The sequence below is a fragment of the Malus domestica genome, chromosome 08 (assembly GCF_042453785.1).
Source record: "Malus domestica chromosome 08, GDT2T_hap1".
Classification (NCBI taxonomy): Eukaryota; Viridiplantae; Streptophyta; class Magnoliopsida; order Rosales; family Rosaceae; genus Malus; species Malus domestica.
This window is the reverse complement of record NC_091668.1, coordinates 20,471,390-20,497,005: the sequence shown is the minus strand read 5'-3', so window position 1 is coordinate 20,497,005 and position 25,616 is coordinate 20,471,390. Positions and strand designations below refer to the sequence as shown.

Genomic DNA, 25,616 nt, shown 5'->3' with positions numbered 1-25,616 from the left:
CCGAGCTTGTGCAAAGTCTTTATATTCGTGGAAAGGGAATAGCCAACCATTTGGGAATTAGCCATGAATTTTGACTTTTTATTTTAATTTTGTGTAACTTGGAAAACCATTTATATAAGAGTAAATTTACAAAGCTTTCCCTGGTTTTATTCTTTTTAAAGCATTTTCAACCTAAACCATCAGTCAAATGTCGACATCAACAAGAAACGTCAGTAGCTGTCAATGTGGTGGCGGATTTTTAATTTTTTTAATTTTTTGTTTTGTCAATAGAACTTTCATTACATTAAAAAACTTGTACAAAGCTAAAAAAAACCCGATAAACAAACAACATATAAGGTAAAGGGTCCAAATAAAATGAGAGTTGCAACCCAAGATACAACGGGAGACCCTCACAAACTTATGCTTGAAGGTTGCAATAACATTCAACATAAAAACCCTAATCTCAAGCTACATAAATCAAACCACTGTTGTCGTCACATCCTCGAAGGAAGCCAAACTCTGAACTGAGAAAGTAGACACCAGATCCAAGTCTCCTTCACGAACCCGTGCAAATATATACAAACAAAGTATCATATGGGTAAAGAGTGAGGCTAAGGAGTACGTAAAATACCTAACACTTGGCTTGATGGGGATTCGACATGCTGGTTGCGGGGAAGTAAAGGAGGGTAGTAGATTTGGTAATCCAATTTCTGATTGGAGCCTGCCTATTCAAGTACATGATGGGGATGGAGTATCATAGCTAAGGAGGAGGGAGAAAGGAAAATTAAAAGATAGAAATCAGTAAAAGTAGGCAAAAGACGCTGAATAAGGGGCATGAAGCCCAAATATGAGACAAACTCAAGGAAAACTAAGATAAACTCATGGAGAACCAAGAATAAAACGAAAAGAGGAGACTGGAAAAGGGAGATGAAGAAGCGGTGGATGCAGGGAAGGGGGTGAGGTAGAGGAAGTGAGACAGGAGGAAAAAGATGGAAAAAGGCAAAAAAGGGAAGGAAGGAAGGATGAGGGAAGAAGAAGGGAAGAAAGAGTAGCGGGTTGCCACCTACCCCGAGCAAAAGCAAGGGGTGGCGAATGTTTGAATTGTGGATTGTGAGAAGCCAGTGCAAAGCATAGCAGAGGTGTATCCGCAATCTACATGTGGACAATGTCTACACTTGATCGTCTTGCACTTTCTTCACAGGATTGTTTTTTTTTTGTACTCAAGTGACCAAAAAACAAGAAGGGAATTGTGCTAATGACAATTTCTTTTCATCTGCATAATTTGATTTGATAAATAAATATATATATATATATATTTTTTTTTTTATAACAAACGATAGTTTTACACTAAAAGCATTTCCACCCTTAAAAAGCCCCATGTGCAAAAGACAATTCAATCCCCCAAGTGAACGGTAACTCCTTTTAGTGAATAGTAACTGCTTAAATGCATTTCTACCCCTAGATTGAATGGCCTTGACAATTAGTATTAAATTATTATTATTATTATTTTTTATTTTGAATGATAATAAAATATTGATTGAAAGTATTTGAAAATATTGAAATGTGGTGTAAGGTGGAAGAACATTTTCACATCTCGACCTGGGTCCCCACCACATCCCGAGTTCGACTCCGCCGGAGCAGAATATTGTACGCTTAGGGCCCTGACCATGCCTTCACGATTTTGTTTGTGGGAATTCACACGAGAACTTCCCAGTGGGTCACCCATCATAGGATTGCTTTCGCGCGAACTCGCTTAACTTCGGAGTTCTAATGGAACCCGAAGCCAGTGAGCTCCCAAAATGCCTCGTGCTAGGTAAAGATGAGAATATACATATAAAGCTTACATGATCCACTCCCTTGGGCGATGTGGGATGTAACAATCCACCCCCCTTAAGGGCCCGACGTCCTCATCAGTACACATCTGGCCAGGGATAGGCTATGATACCAAATTGTCATATCCCGGCCTGGGCCCCCACCACATCCTGGACTCGACTCCGCCGTAGCACGATATTGTTCGCTTTGGGCCCGACCACGCCTTCACAGTTTTATTTCTGAGAACTCACACGAGAACTTCCCAGTAGGTCACCCATCATAGGATTGCTCTTGCATGAACTAGCTTAACTTCGAAGTTCCGATGGAACTCGAAGCCAGTGAGCTCCCAAAAGGCCTCGTGCTAGGTAGAGATGGAATATACATATAAGGCTTACAGGATCCACTCCCCTGGGCTATGTGGGATGTAACAATCCACCCCCCTTAGAGGACTGACGTCCTCATCAACACACATCCGGCCAGGGATAGGCTCTGATACCAAATTGTCACATCCCGACCCGGGCCCCCACCACATCCCAGGCTCGACTCCGCTGTAGCACGATATTGTCCATTTTGGGCCTCGACCATGTCCTCACGGTTTTATTTCTGAGAACTCACACGAGAACTTCCCAATAGGTCACCCATCATAGGATTGCTCTAGCGTGAACTCGCTTAACTTTAGAGTTCCAATGGAACCCGAAGCTAGTGAGCTCCCAAAAGGCCTCGTGCTAGGTAGAGATGGGAATATACATATAAGGCTTACAGGATCCACTCCCTTGGGCGATGTGGGATGTAACAAACATGGTTAGGTATTTATAAAAAAAAATTATTATTTTTATATTTTTTGTATTTTAATTAATTTTATGATTTTTTGAAATTCTTAATTAAATTTTTAGGGTAAATTATATTTTACCTCCTCAAGTTTGAATGCAATTGCAACTTCATACACCATTTATAAAAGATTTCAATCTTATACATTTACTGTTATTGATGCACAAAACCGAATGGGTCTTGGAACAACGTAAATCCGACCTTGAATCTGCAAGAAAGTAAAGAACATAAGATGTATCGTGGTTCACCCCAATGTTTAGGCTACGTCCACACTGGTATTGTATTTCTCTGTTTGTGAGAGGGTTGTGAGGGAGAGAGAGCTTGTGACCTTTGTATGTGAGGATGAATGCTTTTTCCTTTGTGAGGGTTAGGAGGCCCTATTATAGAATAAGGGCTCCTCACTTATTACATATTTGCCCTTCCATTTATTACACAATTACATTTGAGTCCCCTGAATATTTATACGAGGTCTAAATACGGAGGCCCTAAGTATGGTACAAATAGTAGTCCCCCAAGTCTTCAGTCAAGAGAGTCTTTTGGCTGGAGACTTGAAATTCAGTCCATGTGTGGGCCGAAGTAACTAGATGTCGTCTAGAACTGAATACTTGATATGAGGCGGTGCTCAATGTGAAATGAGGCTCAACTAGATGTAGCATATGTTGCGAGGCTGCTCAGCTTGTGGTTTATGTTGCCTTGGTTGGCTCGGATTGTGGCGTTAAAGGTGAGGGAGTCCTTTTTATAGAATATGGGCTCGCTCATCAATACATAAGTGATGGGTTAGGAGTGATGCTCGCGGCGATGTGGTTGCTCAGCTGGCGGCGATGCTCTCTAATGAAGGTGAAGGAGTCCATTTTAAAAGATAAGGGCTCGCTCCTCAGTACATGAATAATGGGTGCTCTCTAATGAAAGTGAGGGAGTCCCTTTTATAAGATAAGGGCTCGCTCCTCAGTACATGAATAATGGGTGCTTGATGCGAAAATTATCTTAACACACAAATTTAACCATTTTTTGACAATTGTAGTACAAGGATAAGTAGAGATCGTTTTGGACTGTGGATTAGGAGGGTTTGCTAATAACCTCTGAACTGACTCAAAAACATAAAACTAAACTTAAAAACACTTAACAAGACTCACAAGACTCAAAGCAAACTTAAAATACTCAAAACAGCTTAAAACAACTAAATAAACTTAAACTAGACACTAGGAATGACTTTGGACGAAAATTGACTTTTACTTGAATCAAAACATTTAAAAACACAAATTAAAACAGATTCTAACTAATTAGACATACTAAAGTAAAGGGGGATTGAGTTTTGGACGAAGTTGAAACAAACAAACAAGTATGAAAAACTAGACAGATTGTAAAACAAATTTGAGAAATAAGATGATGGACGGGATAGCTAGAGGCTTTTTCTCCACACATGATATGTATGCAAACAACTCGATTTCCAGTTACTACTTCATTGAATTATGAACGACAATGCTCCAAATTGACCGTGACATCACTAATTAACTCTCATATTTTCCTTGTTTTATTGGATTGGATGACATCATTCAACAACCCAAAACAATCTTCTAAAGTTCCCTACATGACATCATAATAGAGATACAATCAAAGATCATTGCGTTTAATGAAAATCATAAGCATTGACAAAGCACTTGCAACTATGACATCATGTCACTTATGCTAGGAATTTAACTTAATGCGATCGTTTATAAGCGACATTCACTACATGTGAATATAAGTTTGTAACGATTATGTGAAACTTCCTTATATTCTAGCAACGGATTTATGCATGCCAATTAAGTGTAGACCCTTAATTAACAAATACAAATAAGTTATCAATCAAATAGTTAAGCCAATTGCATTCACAATTCAAGAGTTGATAACTGGAATTTATCAAATTATATTGCACACATAATCATGGCTTTGAAATCACCCCTAGCCAAGAGGGGTTTAGCCACTCATATTTACAACAAAACGAAAGGAAATGAATTTAAACATTAGAAACAAAAGAAAGAAAACACCTAATCGCTCAAACGATCCAAGTTGGACAGCAAGCACGTCCAAGCACTTTCCTTCCATTCCTTTGATACGGCACAAGGTGTTGGTGAGTGTTTCAAGGTTTGTTTGTATGGAGGAATGGATGTGAAGATGAATGGATGTGTTTGGATGAAGGTTGTGTTGAAATGGGAGTGAATGATCTAACAAAGTATATACTCAATTTATGTTACACACACTCCCTTTTATAGAGGAAGTGCATGGCAATGGAGGGGAACATGGAGTGGTGTAGCAATTGAGTGCAATGATGCATGAAATATGAAATGATGGAGGGAACAAGGAATGGTGTAGCAATTGAGTGCAATGATTCAATGTAATGATGCATGAATCTGAAATGATGTTCAATGATTCAATGTAATGATGCATGAATCTGAAATGATGGAGGGAACAAGGAATAATGTAGCAATTGAGTGCAATGATTCAATGTAATGATGCATGAAATCTGAAATGATGGAGGGAACAAGGAATGGTGTAGCAATTGAGTGCATTGAATGGTGTTTGAAATGATTCAAAGGTGAAGGTGAAGTGATGATGCAAAGCATGGGGGTAAAATGGAGTGATGTTGCAGCTAGGGAACATAAATGATTGTGCACATGGTAGAGAAAGGAAAGGGAGGTGGAATGATGCAACAAATGAGTCAATGGAGGGAACATGGATGATGATGCATGGCATAGGAATCCAAAGGGAGTGCAATGGTGGTGCACGGCAATGATGGAAATGTGAATGATGGAGTGACACCCCTTTGTGGCTGAGCTCTTTGTCCTTTTTACATTAATTCTTCTTTCTCTTTTAACACATTCCTAACCTCTTTAGTCTTCAATTTCGTCCATCCACCTTGCTCCATGCATGTGCTATTCATTCCAAGCCCAAAACTGCTCAAAAATGCATCAAAATGCATCTTATTGCTTTATAAGGCCTATGGACCTACAAACACACGAAAATAGCTTAAAATACATAATTAACTAAGAAATAACAACATAAATGCATGAGAACAAGCTAACTCAGTCGCATAAATATGCTCCTATCAGTGCTCTCTAATGAAAGTGAGGGAGTCCCTTTTATAGAATAAGGGTTTGATCCTCAGTACATAAATAATGGGCTTTTGAGTCCCCCAAGTATTTTTCATGAGGCCCAGTTGTGGAAGCCCAATATATGGTACATAGTGTAGTCCCCAAAGTTTTCAGTCAATAGAGTCTGTTGGCTGGAGACTTCAAATAGAATCCATGTATGGGTCGAAATGGCGGTTGTTCGGAGGCGGTCTTTGTATACCATGCACTGAAGCTTTGTAGGTGAAGCTTTGAAAGTGAAGCTTTGAAGTTGGAGTTTTTGTAAATGAAACTTTGAAAGCTGGAGCTCTGTAAATGAAGCTTTCGAAGCTAGAGCTCTGTAAATGAAGCTTTTGAAGCTGATTGACATGAGTGATGCTCATGAATGTTTATGTATGATTGACATGAGTGATGCTCATGTATAATTTTAGAGTACTAGACATACTTTTACTCATCTGGTTGGTGATAATAGCGGCAGGTTGCCGAATAATTTTGGAGTACTGGGCGTACTTTTGATCACCTGGTTGGTGATAATAGCTGCAGGCTGGCGAATAATTTTGGAGTACTGGATGTACTTTTGATAACCTGGTTGGTGATAATAGCAGCAGGCTGCCAAATAATTTTTTTGTAGTACTGGACGTACTGGTTGGTGATAATAGAGAGCCTAGCTTTTTTGGGCATATGGGCATTCGCCCTTCCCCATAACATTACAACCTATTATATTAGGCTTGCCTTTTTTTTTGCTGCTTTTTTTACACATCAGTATAACTATACAATAATTGCTCCAGTTTGCAGAAGACAACTTAATAAAATATTCATCAATGATAATGGGTATGGGTGTGCCATGCTTTCCACTTCCTCAGCTTTTCTCCATCTCCAGACATCTTTTCCTTTTTCATTATTTTCCTCCATTTTTCTATTTTTGCTTTCTGCTTTCCTGTCTCGGCTTTTCTTCATGAGCGACTGCTTTGGATATGTCGCTTGATGACATGATTAAGGGCAATATTCCTTTCTCTTTATTTTCTTTCTTTTGGCAGATAGCAGACAACACAAAGGAGAACAATAATAGAAATATTGTAAGGAAACTTATCTTCCTCCTGTTTTCCACTAGTGCTCGTGGTATTCGCAGGAGATAGGATCTGGGAATCATCGCCTTCTGGGGCTTTTCCGGCGGAATTGTCAAGGTGGGTTATCTGTTTTTGGATCAAGTTCAATTCTTTGGTGTTTGGTAGCATTCCTTTAGCTGAATAATACCAGCAAACGATCGGCTCCAGCCATTAGAGAGCGATAACGGCACAATCGCCACCGACATCACGACGCTATTGGCATTACAGAGAGCCAGAGCCAAAGCAAGCATCGTCACAACTTTGACCTGCTCCGAGGTGATAAACTTGGTGAAACTCGACGCCTGAATCTCATTCTCCTCTGAAAACAAGCTGAACTGAGCGTCGTTGGACGAAGCTCGAACTCGATGCTTGATATCCGGGCGGAGCTTCCTAGATTCATGCCGTAGTCGAATTCTCTGCAGCGAGCTTGCCGACGAAACGTCTCGAAATTGGGTGTTTCGGTTATGCGAGTCGACGAAACGCAGAGGGAGCTGGAATTTCGACGATTCGGGTTTCAAAATGTTTCTGTCGTGGGATAGAGTGAGATAAGAAGCTCGGATTATAGTTGCAGAGGCTATAGTGGAAGCGAAACGAGTGAAGTTGCCGCATCTGATCGGTCATCAATCGACCCAGTATGCAGAATCGCAATCTGCTCCTAAATGAAACATAAAATTGGCTCGTTTGCTACGATCGGAGGTAGCCCTAAGTACCTGTCTTTCTGGGTATCAGCCGGAGCTAACCCCGGAATAGCCACGACAGGTCGCCAATGGAGTTTTCAAGCTGCGATGACATTTTCAGGAACTGGGCAACCGGGATAATGGTGAAGACTCGCTTCATGATACTGTTGGCACGACATTTGAGCACCAAAGACAAAGCCTTGTCGAGTACCTACTCTGTCTCATCGATGATCCGCCGAGTCGGGAGCTCGTAGAGGTCGGGGCTAGCTCTTGCTGTCTGCCGGAGCAACCCCGCCAGCTTTTCAGTCTTGGATTTCAGCTCCAAGCATTTCTGCTTCGACGAACTGGCCTCGTCGACGACCTTCGTGACCTGGTCAGCAAGCTGGATTGGTTTCACCAAGATTTGCTTCACTATGTCCGCCATGGTTCTTCCTTTCAGAATTGCGGTTGGACCCAAAAGTGATCTGACGGCTATGGTGTGTATGGTTTGCATGGTTTTTGCGGTCGACTCTCCCACACCAAATCACCACTGTATGTGTGGATGGCTCTGAAGAGAGAAAGCTGGGAGTTTTCTGGAAAAGCCCAATGAGGGATGTTCTGGGTTCTTCAGATTCACAGTGGAGGTGAAAAAATGAAAAAGAACCGACACACCTTTTTGTATCTTTTTCCACAGACGGCGCCAACTGTTGATGCACAAAATCGGAGGGGTCTTGGAACAACGTAAATCAGACCGTGAATCTGCAAGAAAGTAAAGAACACAAGATGTATCGTGGTTCACCCTAATGTTTAGGCTACATCCACACTTATATTGTATTTCTCTATTTGTGAGAGGGTTGTGAGGGAGAGAGAGCTTGTGACCCTTGTATGTGAGGATGAAGGCCTTTTCCTTTGTGAGGGTGAGGAGGCCCTTTTATAAAATAAGGGCTCCTTACTTATTACATATTTGCCCCTCCATTTATTACATAATTACATTTGAGTCCCCCGAGTATTTATACAAGGTCTAAATATGGAGGCCCTAACTATGGTACAAACAATTATCATTTTATTTCATTACAATACATCCGTTAAAAAGTGTTGAAATCTAAAGATCTTCGCCTAAGCCGATCAAAGACAGAATATATGGAGTGCAAGTTTAGTGTAAATGAAAGCCAAAATGAGTTAGGGGTGAGGATTGGAGATCAAGAAGTACCAAAGAACAACCGCTTTCGCTACCTAAGATCTATCTTGCAAAAGAATGGAGAATTAGGGGGTGTAGTCAATTTGGATTTTAAAGGATTTTAATGTACTTTTTTAGGTGATAGATTTCAAAGGATTTTAATAGGCTCTACAATTGCATACGGATTTTGATAGATTTTTATGGATTTGTATTATAGATTTATATGGATTTGTATGGATTCTTTATTTGATTTCCTAGGATTTTTAGATGTTTGTTTTTTTACTTTTATTAAACTTTTTACATGTTTATAGTAAGTATGGATCCATAGCTTTCCATCCATCAGACCTAGGGTCCCAAATCCTCTGCCAGGTTGTGCGCACTCCATCTTCAGGTTAAATACAAGAATCCGTGATCTGCATTTGGCTTGGGAAGTATTGTCCACTTCCTTGTAATAGGATTACAAATATAGTAAAAGCCTTATAGCCATCACAACCCTGACATCAAAGAAGTCCATTCGAAGAAGCTCGTATGTCAACTGGCTCGGGCAAGAACTTCAGATATGGGTCTGGAACACCATATGCATTCAGATTGAAAGAGATGAATGAATGAGGGCTGCATTGGATTGAGAAAAGAAGCCCAAGATGCCATGAAAAATATTTCACTGCTTGCGAGCAAAGAAAGGAGAGTTTTGATATCGAGCTTTCAATTCCTACAAACTCCAGTGAACTTGAGAAGCATGGTTCTTAATGATGGCTTTGAGGTTCATGTAGAAATACCGTTTTTGTCACAACACCTCCATGGAGGTTTTGAATGCCTCTTCAATTCGACTCTAGCCTTCGTGATTAGATTTTGAAATCATAGGGTGGAGGGTTGGATTCTTGATGGCATGTGGTATTTATACCATCCACCCTTAAATCCATTAAAATCCCTCACTTACTAAAATCCTAGCAAATCCTTAGTATTCTCACTACACGTAACATGTGTGAACATTTTTAAAATCCTTTAAAATCCTATTTTGACTACCCAAGGATTTGGAAGTATTTTTAAAATCCTATTTTGACTACACCATGATTTCAAAGTCTTATAAAATCCTCCTTTAAAATCTTAATTGACTACATCTTGATTTTAAAGTCTATTAAAATCCTATAGAATCATAGTGTGACTACACCCCCCTTAGATGGAGACCTCAACCATAGAATACAAGCTGGATGGATGAAGTGGAAGAGTGCATCCGGCGTATTGTGTGACCATCATATGCCACTGAAGCTCAAGGGAAAATTTTATAGGACGACAATAAGGCCGGTGATATTGTATGACACGGAATGTTGGGCGGTGAAGCATCAACACGTATATATAATGGGTGTAGCGGAGATGAGGATGCTTCGTTGGATGTGTGGGCGCACAAGAAAGGATAAGATTAGGAATGAGGATATCCGATGTAAAGTAGGAGTAGCTGAAATTGAAGAAAAGATGAGAGAAAATCGATTACGGTGGTTTGGACATGTGCAAAGAAGGCATACTGACGCTCCAGTTAGAAGATACGACTACGGGACAGAGGTCCAGGGCCGAAGGGGTAGAGGAAGACCTAGGAAAACTTTGGAAAAGACTCAAGAAAATACTTATAGTACTTGGATCTAACGGAAGACATGACACATAATCGAGCGCAATGGCGTTCTAGGATTCATATAGCCGATCCCACTTAGTGGGAAAAGGCTTCGTTGTTGTTGTACCATACATCCGTTAAAAAATTTGTTAACTTAACGTTAAGTGATGACGTGACACATATCTAATCAACATTTATGCTGATGTAGTTGCCAACTTTGCACCAAGTGGATAAAAACAAATAAAAAAAGGATTAATAATAACAAAACACAGTGGGCCCCACCAATCTACCATCCTTACCCTGCTTCGCCCTTATGTCCATCCCCCCTCCCTTCACCACAAAACATAACCCACTCCCCCATTGCCACCCCAATGAAGTGGACACTCACCGATTTTGCGATCTCGCTTGGTCTCTCCTTTAAGTTCCAGTCACAGGACGGTAAAATTAGGAGCATAACCGAGTTGAGCCAACTTGAAATTTGATCGAGCGAGGCCACTGTGGTCCACTGAATTGTACGACGTCATTGGCAGCAATGGCGGCGCTGGGATGCTCGGCTCGTTAAGACCGAAGCTGATCACGATCGCCAAGCAGAAACCCCCAAATTTATTCATTTGTTAATTGAAATCCCAAAAAAAAAAAGATGCAAAATTAAAGCAATGCACAGAAAACCCAAATCCCAGAACATCAGAAAAAACACGAACGACATTCAAATTAGGCAAAATTTGAGATTTTAACAATTTGGGTTTGAAGAAAAATGAAGGACACATAAAGGGAAGGGAGGGAAACACCTGCAGTTGCAGAGGGTTGGTGATTATAGGCTCCTAGGTTTGCTCTTTTGCCAATCATTTTGGGGGTGTTGGGTTTTTTTTAGAATATGAAAAAATGGGGAAGGGTAACATTCTTTGTCTATCCTTGAAGTCAGTTGGAGAGACAGAAAAGCCAGATGGGTTCTTGTAGGTTGTTGTAGAAGCTGGGTTCTTGCGGAAGAAGACTAGAGGAGATGTGCGAATTTCAGAGCAAGAGAGTCGATATTAGATTGCTTGCGGTGGCTGAAGAAAGGGATGAATGTGGCGATGGTGGTACGGGGGAGAGGAAGAACTACAGGCATCAGACGGGGAGAGGAAAGAGATGAACTCCAACTTTTGTTTATTTTATTTTAAGTTTTTAATTATAGAAAAAAATTATTTTTTATTAATTCATTTTTATTATTATTTTTTTTAAAGTTGGCAACCACGCTAGCACAAATCTAGACTTAATTTTGCCACGTCATCACGTAACGATTAATTTAACAGATTTTCTAATGGAATGTATGATATTGAAATGAAATGATAAGTAATGTATATGATTGAAATGTTTTAAAGATGTTGTATGAGATTGAAATTGGAAGTAAACCTGAGGGGGTAAACTGTAATTTACCTAATTTTTAAGGGTAAATCTCCAAAATGGTCCCTAAGATTTGCAAAACTCATCACTTTGGTCCCTGAGATTCCAAATCGATAAAAGTGGTCCCTGAGATTATTCACCATCCATCATTTTGGTCATTCCGTTAAAAACTCCATTAAGTGTCCCGGAGCTCTTGGTCGGAAGTTTAAGCAGTTTTCAAATCTTCGTAACTCAATCGTTTCTTAACCAAATTCGACCTATAATATATCAAAATGAAGATAGGAAAGTGTAGAATAAAATTATACCTATTTCGAATCCCAATGGTTGCCGGAGATTGCCGAAAAATAGCCTCAAAGTTGACTGGTCCGAGTGAAAACTTGAAAACTCGTCGGAAACTGAGTAAACTTTAAACGTTCATAACTTCTTCAATACTCAACGAAATCAAGTGATTCAAAAAAAATCATACTTCTCGACGAGACAAAGAGAATGGTACATTTTTTTAGGCTAACTCGCTGTGGTTTGGTCGGAAAACTGCTCGAAAATGGCTATCTTGGTCTCGAGTTAGCCACTTTCGAGCCGTTTTCCGGCCAAACTATGGCGAGTTAGTCATAAAAAAAAAAGGTACCATTCTCTTTGTCTCGTCGAGAAGTATGATTTTTGTTTTTGAATCACTTGATTTTGTTGTGTATTGAAGAAGTTATGAGAGTTTAAAATTTACCCAGTTTCCGGCGAGTTTTCAAGTTTTCACTCGGACCAGTCAACTTTGAGGCTATTTTCCGGCCATCTTTAGTAACCATTGGGCTTTGCAATAGGCAAAATCTTATTCTACACTTTCCTATCTTCATTTTGAGAAATGATTGAGTTACGAAGCTTTGAAAATTGCCTAAACTTCCGGCCAAGGGCTCCGGGACACTTAACGGAGTTTTTAACGGAATGACCAAGATGATGGATGGTGGACAATCTCAAGGACCACTTTTATCAATTTGTAATCTCAGGGACCAAAGTGATGAGTTATGCAAATCTCAGGGACCATTTTGGCGATTTATCTATTTTTTAATAATTTTTAGTTGTAGCTGATGTCAACCAATTTTTTATAATTTTTTAGTTGTAGCTGATGTCAGCCTTGAGTCACAAGGCCTAGGGGCTAGGCTAGTCGGTTTTAGCCTAGGTGAGCAACTAGGCTCCCCCATAGCCTAGTGGATTCGAATGGAGGAGTTTTGGGGGGAGGGAGGAGATTTAATCCACTATCTCCTAGGGGATTTGAGACGGGTGGAAGTGTTTTAAAGGGGTGGGTAGAGGAGTAGGCTAAGCCTAACAATTGGTTAGACCAGTATAAGTCGCAGATGTGTGATATCCACACACCATTTTTACTTCTCACACACGCTTTTAATTTTTAACTATCGGATCTGATGTATTGAAGAAAATAAAATGACAAAAATTAACAAAAAGTGTGAGAAGTAAAAAAAGTTGTATGAATATCACACCCTTGATAAGTATCACCCATAAAACAAACACGTGTTTGGGTCTAAACTGGGCCCAGTACAGACTGAAAATGTACTCACTCAAAACTGCAAGCGTTGTAAGCCCAAATTATTTTCTTTTGAGCCCAACAAAAAGCCTTCATCGTCGTCGTCAACATCATCTGTGATGCAGATGACAACATTATGGTGCACCACCAACGCCATCGATCGGATAATATTAAAAGCCGCGAGCCATAAAAGCTGCACTTTTTACAGTTTCCGCACGCCACCCAACTCTCTCTCTCCTCCCGCGTGACCCTCCAAGATCGGACCTTTCTCTCACACCACCTCACTCTCTCCGCTTCCCCATTCCCACCAATCCAAAACTCTCCCCCCTCTCTACCCCCCACCTCCCCCCCTCTCTCGCCGTAATCTCCGCCGCGTGTTTTCCTCTCCGCCGCTTCCCAGGTACTGACTGAACTGAACCCCATTTCTCCGCCGATCTCAAATTTGGCGCCTATCTTCGATTTCATTTTCTAGGGGTTTACTCTTCCCGTTTGCTTTGTCTCGATCGTTGCGACGAACCCATTTTCTTATATGTGAACGCGTACGTAGTGTTACATGTAGATTTGCATTTTCAAATTTTCACTGTTCGTTCATGGTTTCGTCCGTACAATCTGTTTCTGAAGGACCCGTACAGTCGATCTCAGATTGCATAAACTGTAGAGATGAGGCCTTTGGCCGGCCAAATTAGGGTTGTTTTTTGCTTTTGTTCAGTGAGTAATTAAACTGTTGATTTATCTATGTGACATTTTGATCCTGAAAGGAGATGAATGCTTGAATTCGCCCTTTTCCCACATTTTTGGAAGTGTTTATTATTCGAATTAGTGCTTAGTTTAGAACAATTTAGTAAAAAAAAGATGTAATCTTTTCAGGTTGGGTACTGCAAAAATGTAGTTCTCTGTGATGTACTCCTGGGCAGTCATTTTAGTTTTGATGCCGGTATATAATCAATTTTAACCCAGAAAAGGCTATAAATTGCAGAAGTGAAAACATAGCAGATGTTTTTAATTTTTGTAGTGCCTAATCTCTGAAAGGGTTTCTTAATGGTCAAATTATTGTCACTTGCAACTTTATACTAACCCATGTATTTAGATTATTTCTAATCCTGAATCCTAATTTTTTTTACTATTACTTCAGTATTTTGTCGGCCCTGGTACGTATGCTTCAGATGATCATTTTAACTTGTACCGATAAAAATAAGTGAGATTGTGCTCGTATTATTGACTATTCCCTACGTTATTATATTCTAGTAAGATAAGCACAAGCTATTGGTATGCACTTATATTCCCTATGCAGAGACTGACAGAGTGAGTTCTCTTTAACAACATGATAGCTACTAAATTTGATCATGGCAGTCATTGGACATTTTGTCGGATCTCCATGAATTTGTTGACATTTTTTTGTTTTCCTAAGTTCATGAAGCTAGGCCAGCCAGGTCTTTTCAAAGATCTATATGGAAATTTTTATAATTTTATCTTAGATACACTGCAAAACTTGATTTCTTTTAAATAACCCCCTCCCTTTTATTCATGGGGGTTTTGCTGCTGCACGGAAAAAATTGTGCTCGTTTGATCTCACAATCCCATGTTGTTGTTCATTTTACTTTCACTTCTTCTGTAATCTGGTTATTGCTGAATGTCTCAATATTACCTGCTAAATAAAATGATGAACTGTGGTTTGTAAATGGTAACGTAAATAAATTGTATATCAAAATTGCAAGTTGTCAACGGTTGAATTGTGCTCACTTGTCAATTATACAGAAAATTCATTTTGTTTTTAAATCAAAAAATTTGATTTGCTACATTAAATGGACTCGTGTTTCAAGAATGACACCACACAAATAGCATTTTGGACTTGGACTTCCAATCTTGAATATTCAGAGAACCTAATTAGACTTTCATCATTCCTTTTTAGGGACATAATTGTTGGATGTGTTTGATACCTAAAGGTCAGTAGGCAAATCTTAGCGTCAATTTGCACATGCGTTTTGTTTTGCATGAGATGTATGCCAAGCAACCTAGTTTGTTTACTCATCTGTTATTCTTAGAATGTCGAAGATTTGTAAGAATAATGTTCTTTCCCTCTCTCTCTTTCTCTTGATGAATTTCAGGTTGTGTTTGTAAATGGCGAAAGTTAACAAGTTGCAATGTAAACATGACTCCCGAGCTGTAAAGAAGATCCAGCATCCATTAAAGGTTCTTAAAGATGTACATTCAAAAAAGAAACCTCACAAAGCAGTGGAGAAGAAAGATTGGGAAGATGTGACTTGTTCAGTCTGCATGGAGTTCCCTCACAATGCTGTTCTCCTCCTTTGTTCCTCTTATAATAAGGGATGTCGCCCATATATGTGTGCCACTGGCCATCGCTTTTCAAACTGTCTCGAACAATACAAGAAAGCGTACACAAAAGTGTGTTCAATTGAAAATTCTCGACCATGGAATGGACCAATGGATAATTTAGGTTTCAGTTCAACTGAAGGGGAGCCCGAGGAGAAGACAGATGTACCAGAGCTTTTATGCCCGCTATGTCGGGGGCAAGTGAAGGGTTGGACAGTGGTGGAACCAGCACGACAATATTTTGATGCCAAGAAGAGAACATGCTTGCAGGAAAATTGCTCATTTGCTGGAACTTATAAACAGCTCAGAAAACATGTTAAGGCAAAGCACCCATTGGCACGACCCCGAGAAGTGGATCCCTTACTTCAAGAAAAATGGAGGAAGCTTGAGTCTGAGAGAGAGCGAAGTGATGTTATTAGCACAATAGTGTCATCTACTCCGGGGGCAGTGATCATGGGGGATTATGTGCTGGAGCCAAACCCTGATGGCATTTACAGTGATTCTGATTCGGAGCTAGATGATGACAGCGACTCAGATGATTTTGGATTTGGTTCATTTGATATTGGTGGTCTCTTCTCACGACGCACGATTCGAAGGAACAATGATTTTTCGCGTGCTCCGCCTTCTAATTCTGCCTTTGCACCTCGACGTGGTTCTGTTCGAGGCAGGGGAGTGGTACGAAGGCTTGGCGGGCTTAGAGGTGGGGGTGTGCAGCGTAGAATTAGAGAACCTGGACGATTCTTATGATCAAAATTGGCCTAAAGTTGGGGAAGACTGCATTCTACTTTTGCGATTGTTTGTTTGAATGCATTCGCCTCATTGATGCACCTTGTTATGGTACGCGTTAGAACTATTGACATTTTCATTGGCATCTTAGGCAGTTGAACCCCGCCTCTGTGGTTTCGTATCATTGCTTCTGCGTGATCGAATTGCACACTGTGATTAGTGACGGCTTATTGTGATTAACAGGTCGTAGGAAAAGCAGATGGCAGGGCATAAACCCTGGATATTTGAGTGCAGTTTCGTGCTCAATTTTCCTCGTAGGTTGTATTGATTGGTCATTCTTTGTAATTCAACAGGGGTAAAAATTGTGCTTGTGTACTATCTTCTGTTAAATTCTGAATTCAGTGACTTGCTGTGTTGATTCTTCTGCCAATTTTAATTATAGCTGGTGTACAGCTTCTGGAGGAATAATGTATTTCCTTTATTTTGGACCCTCTCCCCCCCCCCCCCCCCCCCAAATGCAATTTGATTTCCCAATTACCCGCAAATCACAGTGCAAAAGTAGCTTGTTAAAATTAAAGAAAAAAGTTTATTCAAAATTGTCAAATTGTGATTTATTATTCTGCGGGGCTATGAATAAATGGAATTGATATGATACTTTCAATGTGTCTCTAAGGATAAATTTTTCAGTATGTTGAGAACACGGTGATGAGTCGAAATCCTATCACACGGCTCATTACACAATATGTTATAATACTTTGGTTAGAAAAAATAAATATTTTCAGCTAATTGTATTATTACACTTAGTATACCCGGCTCATATTATTTAAGGAGCTAAACATTGTTCTGTTTACACGCTTACTACAAATTTTTCTGCAGTAACTACCCTTGTTTTGAGTATTTTTTACTTGGCAAGATGTTTAAAAAGTCTACACATGGAGTAAAAGATGGATCTTAAATGTACTTCTGTAACAAACAGAACTGGATAAGTGGGTAAAAAGACATAAGATCCATTCAAGCAAACTAACATTAAAATTCTAAATCAAATAGCATGATAATTTCTCTCTGCAACTTTGGACCCTTTGTTGCAGAGCAAACCAGAAATTCCTCTCAGCACACACCTTAGCTTCCTCTGCTCAAACACACCAAATAAAAACATATATATACAATGATAATTCTTTTACCAAAAAGAAATATAAATGATAGTGTCGAAACGATCATTTTTCAAATCTCAATTGCTGAAAGGAAAGCAGAAACAATTTGATTAAAATGTACACGATTTACCAGAAAGTTAGAACTTGTTTCTGATCCGATGGCCTTTTTGTTCCTGCCTATGATGGATTTGGGATTGCAATATACGTCCACTTCTGGTACTAAGCGTTGATATCTCCCTCTGCTCTTTGTTCTTCTGTGTCTTATTGGAGTTATGAGCCTTTTGTCTCCCACCTGCTAAGGACACATGTATTTCCAGTTTGATAATTTATATACTCGTGTGTATTTCTACTACGGAGAGTGATTGGCGGACACTACAGTATCTGCTACATTGTCGATACCAAATATCAACTAAATGATCAATGTAGCATTGCAAAAGAAACATATTTAGGTTTGGTAATTTCTAAGTTCATCATATGAATTCTAATATGAGAAGTGTATGGTACCTGTTATATTGTCGATATCAAATTTCAACGAACTATCGATAGAGATCAACAATGTACCAGAAATCGACTATTGGCGAGAAATCAACAGTGTATCAACATTACCAAATAATCTATATATGCATGAAACCTTACCCTAGGCTTAGGCTTTGAACCGTTGTTAGTCCACTGCACTTTCTGAGCATCACCAGTTGTTCTTAGCTCTTGAGAATAAGCAAGGAGTTGAGCCCGGCGATCATAGATTCGTGTTTTCGCAGTCTGATGAGGCTTTTCGGAGCTTGGCTTGCGGTTAATCTTCTTGACAGGACCAGGTTTCTGATGAGAATCAGACGATGCTGGTGATTCCACATAGACAGTGATGATCACTTCCTTCTTGTTAGGTCTCTCTCTTGTGCCATTGTTCTTCTCCTCTTTCTCCAACTCTTGTTTTGCCATGGCTTCTGGATGTGATTTTGCTTGTGATTGAATTGAATCCATTCCCTTTGGTCATGTTAATTAACTTTTGTTTTTGTTTATTAATTCTTTTGTAAATATTAATTTCTAATCATAAAAATAAAAGGGACAAGTGTTACACTGAAAGCAATAAAAACAAATATAAAACTAATAATTAACAGTAATTTTTTTTTATTCCTCCCTCATAATTTACCTACCTTTTTTTCTTATTCCCATTAAAAATATACTCAAAAGAATTACGTTACTTTTTTCTTTTTGGAAGCCAAAGAATTACGTACTTAATCACCAAACGATATTCTAAATCTGTAATGAACTCTAATCCTAATTCTACTTATTTAAAGAAAAAAGGATAACTAATGAATTCGTTTCACAACAAACTGACAAAGATGCAAAGATGCTATTGATAAAAATAAAGGGTGCGTTTTTGCTACCCATTCTCAAGTGGTGATAATGCTTATCACTCTATTTATTACCGTTGAATGAGTTTAAATTTTAAGATTTGTGTCTATCTACTATACAGATCTCGAAATTTAAACTCATCTACCGGTGATGTCAAAAGAAAACACAATAATTTTCTCCCAAATGTAAAAGTGTAATGTGGATTGGCCTTCCTATTTTTAGGGAATTTATGTGTTCAAAGTACAAGTCGACTTACCAAATTTAACAATACAAAAATGGCTACTACATATTTTCTATTTACTGCGCAGTTATTGTTGGGAAATAATAGTCACACATCTTTTATTCTCTTTATTTATGTTCATTGAATTGAATTAAATAAATCGAAAACAATGTATAAGATTAAATATGAAAATGCATGGGAGGAAATAAAAAACAGAATATTAACGGAAAGGGCTTGGGCTAACTTTTATTTAATGAAAAACCATCCTAAACTATTATTTAATAAAAAGGGTTTACGTTTTAATCATAAGGACATAACTCAAGCCCTTAAAAAACAAAAAAAAAATGCGGGCTCAACTAAAAGCCCAACCCGCATAACATTTATTATCCCAAAAATGACCATGACGGAAATAACCCAAGCCTATTACAAAAATAACGGTTACTACATTCAATCCACCACTCCACCGCCATTAATTGCACCAACCACCCCTACAATTCAGATTCCTTTTCGTAAAACCCAATTCCAACTTCGAATTTCAAACCAAAATCTACAAGAACCTAGCGAGAACAACAAATTCCGACGAGCAACAATGGCAGAAGAACAACAAATTCCGGCCGAACAACAAGTTCCCAATGATCAACAACTTCAGATTGAACAACAAGCTCCCGAGGAGCAACAAGTTGCCTCCAAACAAAAGGTACTAAACTGAAATCCTTGTTTGCATGTTCTTGATTCCATATTATCTATCAATTTTAAATTAGAAATTGCATTTTGATAACTAATCAATTATATTCGAAACTGAAATTCTGTGTGTTCACTACTATTTTTCAATTTCATGTTTAAGTTTAGGATAGTTCAAGCAATATTGTGTGTTATTTTTGCCTCAAATCCACAGTTAGTTTGGGTTATATTGTTTTAGATCAATAAATAGTGTATATTTTGTTAGATCTCATAAAAATTGAGGGTTATTTTTCATCTATTTTACAAAATAGTTAGGTTATTACGCTTAAATTCCATAAATAATTTTCGGTTTTGATCCATTTCCACATAAACAGTGTGGGTATATCCATAAACAGTTCTTAATTGTTATTTCTCATAAATATTGGTGGCTATTTTGGACTAATATTCATTTTGCTCCATTTCATAAATAATGTCAATTGATTTGGTTTTGTTTTGATCCCTTTCACAAACAATGTAGGTTGATTTTGTTTTGTTTTTCTCCCTTTCCTTATAAATAGTGTGGCATAATTCATAAACAGTGTGGGTTATATTGTTCTATATCCATAAATAGTGTGGGATATTTCATAAATAGTTTGACATATTTCATAATACTGTGAGTTCTATCATTTTTTGGTTACTTTTTGCCATTTGTGTGTAGTTTTTTCCAATGAGGTTTGGTACATTACATAAAATAGAGTGAGTCTATTTACTATAGTTTCATAAATAACATGCATTTTTTTTTTGTTATAGTTCAATAAATAGTATCCTAACAATTTTCATTGTTGAAGATGAAAACAACAAAAAAACCTGCAAAGAAGGGTAAAACGAAGAAAAAAGAAGCTAAACAGAAGAAGGAATACCTCTAGTACAGATACAATATGACCGGGTTTGCAGAAGCAATGAAAATCTACAACCCTATATTACAATGGCGTTAAGATGTCTGTAATGAACTAGCAAAGACGCCATTTTGGAGTCTATTGAAAACGTACATGGATGAGGCTTTGATTACGTCAGAAAGGAAGAGGAAGTCCGACATGGACTTGATTAAAATCATTAACTGCTACAACCCAACAACCCAAAAGTTCAAATTTGGGCGTCATAAAGCACATGGGATTTCCAGCAATGATGTTGTCCAAATCTTCGGATTGAACAACGAAGGAATCGATATGCCGAATACAGACAAATCAACCAAATTTGGTGATGATGATCACCTCATCAAAAAGTACTTCGCAGATGTCAAGGTAGTCAAGAAGAAGCATCTTGCAGAGGCATATGAGAAAACACTTCTAGACAAAACACCTAAGGGCATACAAGATATTGCTTCACTCATATGTGCACACCTTGTTCAATCATTGCTGTTTACAAACTTTGGAACCTACATCACCTAGAGTTTCCTGAAAATCTGTACGAACTTGCAGCAGATAAACAAGTACAATTGGGCCAAAGGAGTAAGAGACTATCTGTTCAAAATGCTTGGAAAAGCAAATAAAAAAAAGAGGAAGGAGAAGAACCAACCACTAGTGGATGCACCATCCTTGTTTTGGTAAGTAACCAACATAGTTAATAAAAATAACATGAATTTTTTCTTACAAAGTTTTGCACAAACTAACATCAGTTACTTAATTTATATAGTACTGGATATGTCTTCACACAAATCTAGTGGAGACAATAGAAGGACGAGAAAACATGATTTCGGCGATCCCAAAATGGGACACAAACATGATCCATAAAGCAATCAAGGATATCTCAGTAAAAAAAAAAAATCAAGGTAATCACCAATAATCAAATATTTCACTTTGAAAATAGTATTTTTCAACACAAAAATAATTACTTATCATATAAAATGACACCTATCTAATGTGACTGTTTGCAGATTAAGGATGCCATTTCTTCTCAATAGCCACGTGAAGAATCTATAGAGAAACGACGACAAAAAAAGGAAAATGAATAAAAGAAAGCAACTTGATAATCAAGAAGATGAATCAAACAACGAAGATGAATCAAACAGAGATGACATACCACAACGGGAATGTAGACATCGAAATTTCAGTGAAATAAATGTTAGCCATTGCATTAAAATTACATTTATAGACATTGAAATTTGGTAAAATAAATGTTGACCATTGTATCAAAATTACAACATCCACTCATTTCACCTATACCATACACTTAATTCACCTACAACAATCCACCCAATCCACCTACAACATCCACCAAAGCAAAAGGATTGTGGTAATTCATTCTCAAAGCCTATAAATAGGCCTCTCCATCAAAGGATCAAGGGACGAAATGGACATACATTTTCTCTACTCTCAAGCAAATCCCAAATGATCGAGAAAGCTCTATTTATTCTTCGTGAAATCCTCCTTCAACATCAAGCCCCAACGGCCCTTGAAAAACTTCCACCAATTCAAGATCAAGCCCCGACGGCCCTTGAAGAAAGTGTTCATCACTCATCAATCGTTCATCCAAGATCAAGCCCTGACGACATTTGGATCAACAACACAATCTGCAAATCTACGTTTTATGAAGATAGAATTAGAGGACTAAATTGTAAAAGAGATTGTAACCCAGAAATCAATATAAAAAATATTATTTTGTACACTTGTTCTTGTCTCATTCATCGCAAGAATTTCAGTGTTTACAAATTTGACACGCTCGGTGGGACTATCTCTACCTCTCATCTCTATCTTCGAATCCGTAAAAAACACAAATGGCATCAAAGAAGGTTCAAGATGTTCTCACAACCAATGCAAAGAACAAGAGCGTCATCACCGCAAGTGGTGTCACTTCGAGCGTCACAACTCGAAGCAAGGCAATAGCTCTTTTTGCCGCCTCTTCCACCCCTACATCAAAAGCTGCAAATAGCAGCAGCTTCAGCTTTTTCCTTTGATTTCAGCTTATTCTCACAGCAGCTTCCAAAATAAGCCTTTTTTTTTTTTTTTTTCAGTTTACCAAACATCTAAAACCCTCACAGCTTTTTTTCATGGGTGTTTTTTTTAAAGCACTTCACTCCCAAACCACCCCTAAGGGCACCGAGAGAGGAAAGCCTGAGGAAGTAGTCAAAGCCCTTACTTTTCGATGCCAACTCAAGCAGCAGCAGCATAGCCATGCAAGTCATGACTACCGGAGCAACTTTAATCGAGGAACAACTGGCTCAAATGAATGAAACGATCGTAAAACTCCCACGGACTGTGGAGGAGAAAGACTTGCAAATCGCCGCACTCGTCAACCAACTAGATGCGAAGCCTGATGTGAAAGTCAAGCCAGGGGATAATCCAGTAAAGAAGGAAAACGGCGAAAAAGATAAGCCTCCGGCGGAGAAAGTCGATGTGAAGCCGGAGCCAGACCAAGCAGCCACACTCATGGGATCTCTTTCTATCCAGCAGCTGCAAGAGATGATCGCCAGCACCATCAAGGCGCTGTACAAATGAAGCTCTTATGACTCCGTACTATACTCAAAGCCTTACTCCAAGAAGATTGACGTTTTGAAGATGCTGAGGGGTTATCAACCACCAAAATTCATACAGTTCGATGGAAAGGGAAACCCAAAACAACATGTTGCCCATTTCATTAAAACTTGCAACAATGCCAGACAGAGGGAGACTACCTTGTCAAGCAGTTCGTGCGCTCGCTGAAGGTAATGCATTTGACTGGTACACTGACCTCGAGCCCGAGTCTATCAACAGTTGGGATCAGCTAGAAAGGGAATTCCTTAACCGCTTCTACAGCATGCGTCGCACTGTAAGCATGCTGGAGTTGACCAATATGAAATAGTTGAAGGATGAACCTGTTGTCGACTACATCAATAAATGGCGTGCGTTAAGTCTGGATTGCAAAGATCGGTTTTTCGAAACCTCCGCCATTGAGATGTGAGTTCAAGGCATGCACTGGGGGTTACATTACATCATTCAAGGCATAAAACCGAAAACATTTGAAGAGCTAGCAACTCGTTCCCACGACATGGAGTTGAGTATCACCAACCATGAGAAGAGGGAGCCGATCACCGACTTCAAGAAGGATAAGGTGTTTTCCCCAAATGTAAACAAGACTGGGAAGAAGCTTCCTAAGGAAGCGTTCACTGTCAACACTACGCCCATCAAGACCTCTTCTGCGCTCATCAAGACCTCCTTCGTGCCTATCAAGACCTCCTCTAAGACCAAAGCAAAGGAGATAAAGAGAGGTGAGCCTCCTCGCACCCACGATATGTACAAAAACACCTTGAGGGAATTAGAGCAGAAGGTGTACCATCTTAACTCAGACATGGATGCAATGTTAGACGACTTGCTGAAAAAGAAGGTGATCGAGTTACCAGAATGCAAGCGCCCTGAAGAGATGAATCGCGTAAACGATCCTAGGTACTACAAGTACCATCGTATCATGAGTCATCATGTTGGCAAGTGCTTCATCCTCAAAGAACTCATCATGAAGTTAGTGCAACAAGGGCAAATTGAGCTCGACCTTGAAGACACGGCCGCAACACATACTACTATAATTGGATTTGGATCTTTCGATCCCATGCCTCTCCAAGTGACACTTGACCATTTTCGTCAATGCTCAAGCTGCATGGCACCTTCTGCATAACCATCACCGGGGGTAAGCGACCAAGATGCATATACCAATGATAAAGAAGGATGGAAATTGGTGACCTACAAAAAAACAAGGAAACCAAAGCCACAAGCCATAAAGCCAAAGGTGGAACAAAGGAGAAAGCACCGTCGCCGCAATAGTAGGAAACCCAAAAGAAACGTAAAAGCTGCTAAGCCAACGTATGCTGGGGAACCTATGGAGAAAGAGCCACGCATTTCTGTCTCATTGTACGAAGACTTCCCTAAGGACTTCTTCCAATAGTGCAATATCGCTGCATGTCACATGGTCGAAGTAGAAATGGAAGAACTTTCAAAAGGCAAAGCCATCACCATCGAGGGAGAAATTGCCCTCACACCCAAAGAAGGCCTGCCAATACACTTTAGCATCGAGGAAGCGCTACGATTGCCAAAGAAGATGAGAAGAGCATTAGCAGCGGTCTTGGTGAGTCCCAATGACCACGAAGCGCAAGAAAGCAAGGACGAAGGCTTGAAATTTCGACCATATGAGTATGCCACTTATTGTGCTGCCCAGGACACAATCCACTTCACCGACGAAGACTTGCTGCTAGGATCCAAGCCTCACAATCATCATCTCTTCATCTTTGGGTACTTAAGGGAGCACAAAGTTAACCGCTTGCTTGTGGATGATGGATCAGCCATAAATATCATGCCAAAGTCAGCAATGACTATAATCAGCATCAAGGCTGATGAACTGTCCCTAAGTCGTTTACTAATCCAAGGTTTTAATCAAATAGGACAAAGAGCGATAGGCATGATCAGAGTGGAGATGACTATTGGTGAACTCAAGTCAAGCACGATATTCTATGTGATTGATGCAAGAACTTCCTACGGCTTGCTCTTAGGAAGGCCTTGGATCCATAAGAATGGAGTAGTACCGTCCTCCCTTTACCAATGCTTAAAATTCTATCGAGAAGGAGTGAAGGTGATCTATGATGACACCAAACCATTCACCGAAGCCGAATCACATTTCGCAGATGCCAAGTTCTACATCGATGAAGACATGGTTCCCGAAGCTCTTCCAAAAAAGATCAAATCCACAGGCAAAGCAACACCTAAAAAGCAGGAGTGGTAAGCCATGCCCAAAAAGTAAGAAGGAGAAGCTATGCTGTCTTCAAGCAAGAATGATGATGAGCTTGCTAAACCTGCAACAACCAAAGGGAGTAGGACGCCCTCAAATGGACGAAACACATCTGTCTTCCGATACATCCCGATGTCGAGAAGAAAGAATGGTCAATCTCCGTTCCAAATTAGAGCAAGCAAAGCCGATGCACAGCAGCATAAGGATAATGTAAAGTTGCTCAAGACGAATGCAGTTTTGCCTCTCAC

At 39.3% G+C, this 25,616-nt stretch overlaps 2 protein-coding genes across 4 annotated transcripts; one reads left to right on the top strand and one right to left on the bottom strand.

The window, feature by feature from the left end:
- The first annotated feature begins 13,269 nt into the window (after window positions 1–13,269).
- On the top strand, window positions 13,270–16,652 carry LOC103439422 (uncharacterized). Of its 2 annotated transcripts, none has more exons than XM_008377989.4 (2): window positions 13,270–13,579; window positions 15,285–16,652. In XM_008377989.4, exon 2 carries the CDS (start codon window positions 15,298–15,300, stop codon window positions 16,255–16,257), a length of 960 nt encoding a protein of 319 aa, XP_008376211.1. In that variant the 5' UTR covers window positions 13,270–13,579; window positions 15,285–15,297; the 3' UTR covers window positions 16,258–16,652. The 2 variants fall into 2 exon arrangements, with proteins under 2 accessions (XP_008376211.1, XP_070683299.1); XM_070827198.1 differs by lacking the exon at window positions 13,270–13,579 and adding an exon at window positions 15,073–15,122.
- A 384-nt stretch (window positions 16,653–17,036) lies between these two features.
- On the bottom strand, window positions 17,037–18,373 carry LOC103439423 (uncharacterized). 2 transcript variants are annotated; one of them, XM_017333338.3, is made up of 3 exons: window positions 18,024–18,373; window positions 17,518–17,682; window positions 17,037–17,365 (listed from the first exon to the last, which is right to left on the bottom strand). In XM_017333338.3, the coding sequence occupies exons 1-3, from the start codon at window positions 18,363–18,365 to the stop codon at window positions 17,276–17,278; spliced, it is 597 nt and encodes a 198-aa protein (XP_017188827.3). In that variant the 5' UTR covers window positions 18,366–18,373; the 3' UTR covers window positions 17,037–17,275. The 2 variants fall into 2 exon arrangements, with proteins under 2 accessions (XP_017188827.3, XP_017188828.3); XM_017333339.3 differs by having other exon boundaries at window positions 17,518–17,679.
- Window positions 18,374–25,616: the final 7,243 nt, after the last annotated feature.

What these genes read in the sequence shown, in the direction of transcription:
- LOC103439422 (XM_008377989.4), top strand. Translation starts at nt 15,298, where the DNA reads ATGGCGAAAGTTAACAAGTTGCAATGTAAACATGACTCCCGAGCTGTA.
- LOC103439423 (XM_017333338.3), bottom strand. Translation starts at nt 18,365, where the DNA reads ATGGATTCAATTCAATCACAAGCAAAATCACATCCAGAAGCCATGGCA. An exon ending in GTTCAAAGCCTAAGCCTAGG is followed by an intron (nt 17,683 to 18,023) that starts GTAAGGTTTCAT and finishes ATGTGTCCTTAG; the next exon opens with CAGGTGGGAGACAAAAGGCT. An exon ending in AAACAAGTTCTAACTTTCTG is followed by an intron (nt 17,366 to 17,517) that starts GTAAATCGTGTA and finishes GTGTTTGAGCAG; the next exon opens with AGGAAGCTAAGGTGTGTGCT.